At 66.4% G+C, this 3,283-nt stretch overlaps 1 protein-coding gene across 1 annotated transcript in view; it reads right to left on the reverse strand.

Moving 5' to 3' along the window:
- The window catches only part of EMIHUDRAFT_470207 (hypothetical protein), a gene marked incomplete at both ends in the record, with an annotated part of 3,834 nt that extends 3,728 nt beyond the window's left edge, over nucleotides 1-106 (reverse strand). The window contains one exon of the mRNA XM_005771055.1: nucleotides 71-106. Within this exon, the coding sequence (XP_005771112.1) occupies nucleotides 71-106 (36 nt within the window). The remainder of the gene's footprint in view (nucleotides 1-70) is intronic.
- Between the last annotated feature and the right edge of the window lie 3,177 nt (nucleotides 107-3,283).

The following is a 3,283-nucleotide window of genomic DNA, read 5'->3' on the forward strand; positions in this document are numbered from 1 at the left end:
CCCCGACACATAAACGTGTGTATGGGAGCCTTCACAGTTGTGGCAGCTTGGGCAGAGTCGTGTGAGACACCGCCGTGGCGGCCAACGGCAAAATATTGGCCCGCATTGCTGTCGCGCGCGCGTGAAGAGAGAGAGAGAGAGAGAGAGAGAGAGAGAGAGAGAGAGAGAGAGAGAGAGAGAGAGAGAGAGAGAGATGTGCAAAGCCTCTCCTGCAAAAGAGGCTCTCCCGACAGAGATTCGAACTCCGGACCTAGGGATGGCTACGACTGCCCCGAATGGCATTCACTACAGTCCCCCGCTCTGCCAACTGAGCTATCGAGAGCCGATCTGGCAGCCACACGACGCAGGCAAGGCCGGCAACGCGTGCGCCACGATCTGCATGCGTGACACCATCTTCTCAGCGGTACATATAGGTTTAATTTTTAAATCTCGCTCCGCGTCTAAGCCCACCACCGCCATCGCCACCCCCGCCCTCCCCACCTCCTCCGTCTCCTCCTCCACCATCACCGCCCCCGCGCCGTCACCACCACCTCTCGCCCTCCGCCTCGCCACCACCGCCCTCCCCACCACCTCCGGCACCGCTGCCTCCCTCCCCTCCACGACCACCGTCGCCGCCGCCTCCGTCGCCACCGCCGGCCAAGCCCGCCGCCTCCTTCACCCTCCTCCATCGGCATCGCCGCCGCCGCCCTCACCTCCGCCGCCCTCTCCGCCTCCGCCCTCGCCACCGCATCTAGTCGCTTCTGCCAAGCCCACCACCTCCATCACCACCGCCCCCGCCTCCGCCTCATCCCCGCCACCGCCAAGCAACTCTAACACTCACACGTCATTTGGGGCCTGGAGCCCTGTTCACGCGCGCGCGAGACGTGCAGACAGGGTTGCCAGGTGAGAGCGAATGGCGCGGTTCACGCCTCGCACAACAGAGAGAGAGATGCGCTCTGCATGGTGGGACATAAAAGAAAGCGAGTACTTGGGCGAGTAGGCCGTGCGGTCGACGCTGCCGCGCGCGACTTTGCGCGCGAGGCGGCGCAGCTTGAGAACGGCGGTGGGCGAGAAGCCGCCGCCGAACGTCTCGTGGAGCAGCAGGTTGAAGTTGTTGCGCTTGACAAAGATCGCGTCGTGGTAGAAACCGCGATGCGCCTTGACGTAGCCGTGGCCGTTCTTGTGGTCGAAGGGTTGGCCGGGTTGCCCGCGCGCCTTGCAGCCCATCTCTCTCTCTCTCTCTCCCGCCAAGCCCTCCCCCACGACCCTCGCCCCCGCCACCCTCGCCGCCGCCGCCTTCACCGCCTCTCTGGGAGGGCGCGGGGGCCCCAGAGGGCATCCATGCGGGGGGGAGATTGGGTCCCATGGCCCGCCGCATTTGGGCAGCAGCTGGTTCGACAGGTCCTCTCCGTGGCCTAAGCGGCCGAGTCCGCCAGCGCCCCAGGTAAAGTCTAAAGACAGCGCCGTCGGCGGTGAGGGCGAGGCTATGGTCCTCTCCTGCCGACACGGCGACGACGCGCTGGCCAGCAAAGACCTCGATCTTCTTCGGCAGCAGCTGGGGCTGCTGCCTCGTCGCCGTGGCCCAGCCGGCCAAGGTATCCATAGCCCCACAGTCAAGCAAGCGGCTACGAGGCGAAGCGCTGACCACAGGGCATGCCGCGAAAGGAGAGCGCGCCTCGAGGCCAGCAAACTGCGCGTGCGTGCCGCGTGGTCTTGGTGGCGCGAATCTTGTGCATCGGTTAGACCTCGTGCGTGCGTGTGTTCATCACAGAGCCACAGCCTGAGTCAAGGCGAGTCAGCGTGCACGCACCCATGATTAAGAATGCACGCTACTATGTTGCGCGTCCGCACGCACACACTGTCGCGGGGCAGGTTCCCGTATGGGTGGCATTGAAGCCCGAGGGTTGCGGAAGGCGCGCGGCGGGGGTCGGCCTCGGGGTGCCGACCGCCGCCACCGGGGGCCGCCGCGCCGTAGAGCGACTCGCCGGTCTTCCTACCGGCGGTGCGCGCGGCCGCGCTCGGAGGCGCTGTCCGCTGATTGCTCGGCCGCGCGGGGCCGGATGACTCGCCCGCTGGGGGTGGGGTGCACGGGGTTTGCGGCGGGGTCCGCCGCCGCCCTCGCCGCCGCCGCCCTCGCCGCCGCCACCGTCGCCGCCACCGCCGAGCCCGCCGCCGCCGTCGCCCCCTCTGCCGGCGCCTTCTCCGCCCTCGCCACCCCCACTGTCGCTTTGCCCCGGAGCCGGCCGGTGCGCGCCCGACCCACGACCCCTCTCTCACCCCTCCGACCCCCCTGCGCGGCGCACCCATCCGCTGTGCGCCGGCTCGAGCGCCTATCGCCAAATCGCGACGTTTGAGCGCAGCGCACGCGTCCCACACGTCACGCGCGCGCAGGAGAGCTGAGTCACTTCACCGAGCGGCCGCACACTGCTCGGTACCCCCCCTGCACACCCCTAAGCCCATGGCCGACCCCCCCCCCCCAGCAGCAGCGCTCTGCTGCTGGGGGGGTCGGGACCCCCCCCTGTGGGGGGTGCGCCGGCATCTCTGTACAGACAGCAGCTGTAAGTAGCATGCGTTCGAGTAGCGAGAATTTATGGTCGGCATCAAAATCAGTGGTCTTCGGCTCGCTCTCGCACCTCGCAGTCGCACGAGAAAAAAGTTAAGGTTTAGGTGTTTTTACGGGACGCCCCTTTTATTGAACCTTCACATTCGAGAAAGGAGTAACCGTCGCATGGACGTGTGCGTCATGGACGTATGTGCGTGTGCGTGCTAGGCGAGCACGGCCTCGGCTCCCTGTACGGCCGAGAGGAGCATCCTCGCAGTGAGCGCCGTCCCGTGCTTGGACAGCGCCGCGGGCGATGCGGCTTCGACGTCCCAGATGGTGCGGGGGTCGCCACGTCCGACATCCACGCCGCAGAGGGAGGCCGCCCCCGCAACATCCTCGTCGCCGCTCATTCGCCTCGACGTCACCTGATTGCTCCTCGCGCTGCTCTCTCCGCCTGCTGAGCCTGCTACGCCGCGCGGAGCAGCTGATCGGTGCGCCGCACCCTGGCCGGTTAAAATTAGGGAGGGGGGGCGGTCGGGTGTCAGACCTAGCGCTAGGCGTGCGCGAGGCTGACGTATTTTTTGGACAATAAAACGCGTGCGCCACGATCTGCATGCGTGACACCATCTTCTCAGCGGTACATATAGGTTTAATTTTTAACCGCCGCCGCCCATCCTTGCCATACTTTGCGCCGATATGTGGGGTGTTACCGAGGCTGTCATTTGCAGGAAGCTACGGAGTGGATTACGCGCCTCCTGTGGA

This window comes from Emiliania huxleyi, assembly GCF_000372725.1.
Source record: "Emiliania huxleyi CCMP1516 unplaced genomic scaffold EMIHUscaffold_392, whole genome shotgun sequence".
NCBI classification, from domain to species: Eukaryota; Haptophyta; order Isochrysidales; family Noelaerhabdaceae; genus Emiliania; species Emiliania huxleyi.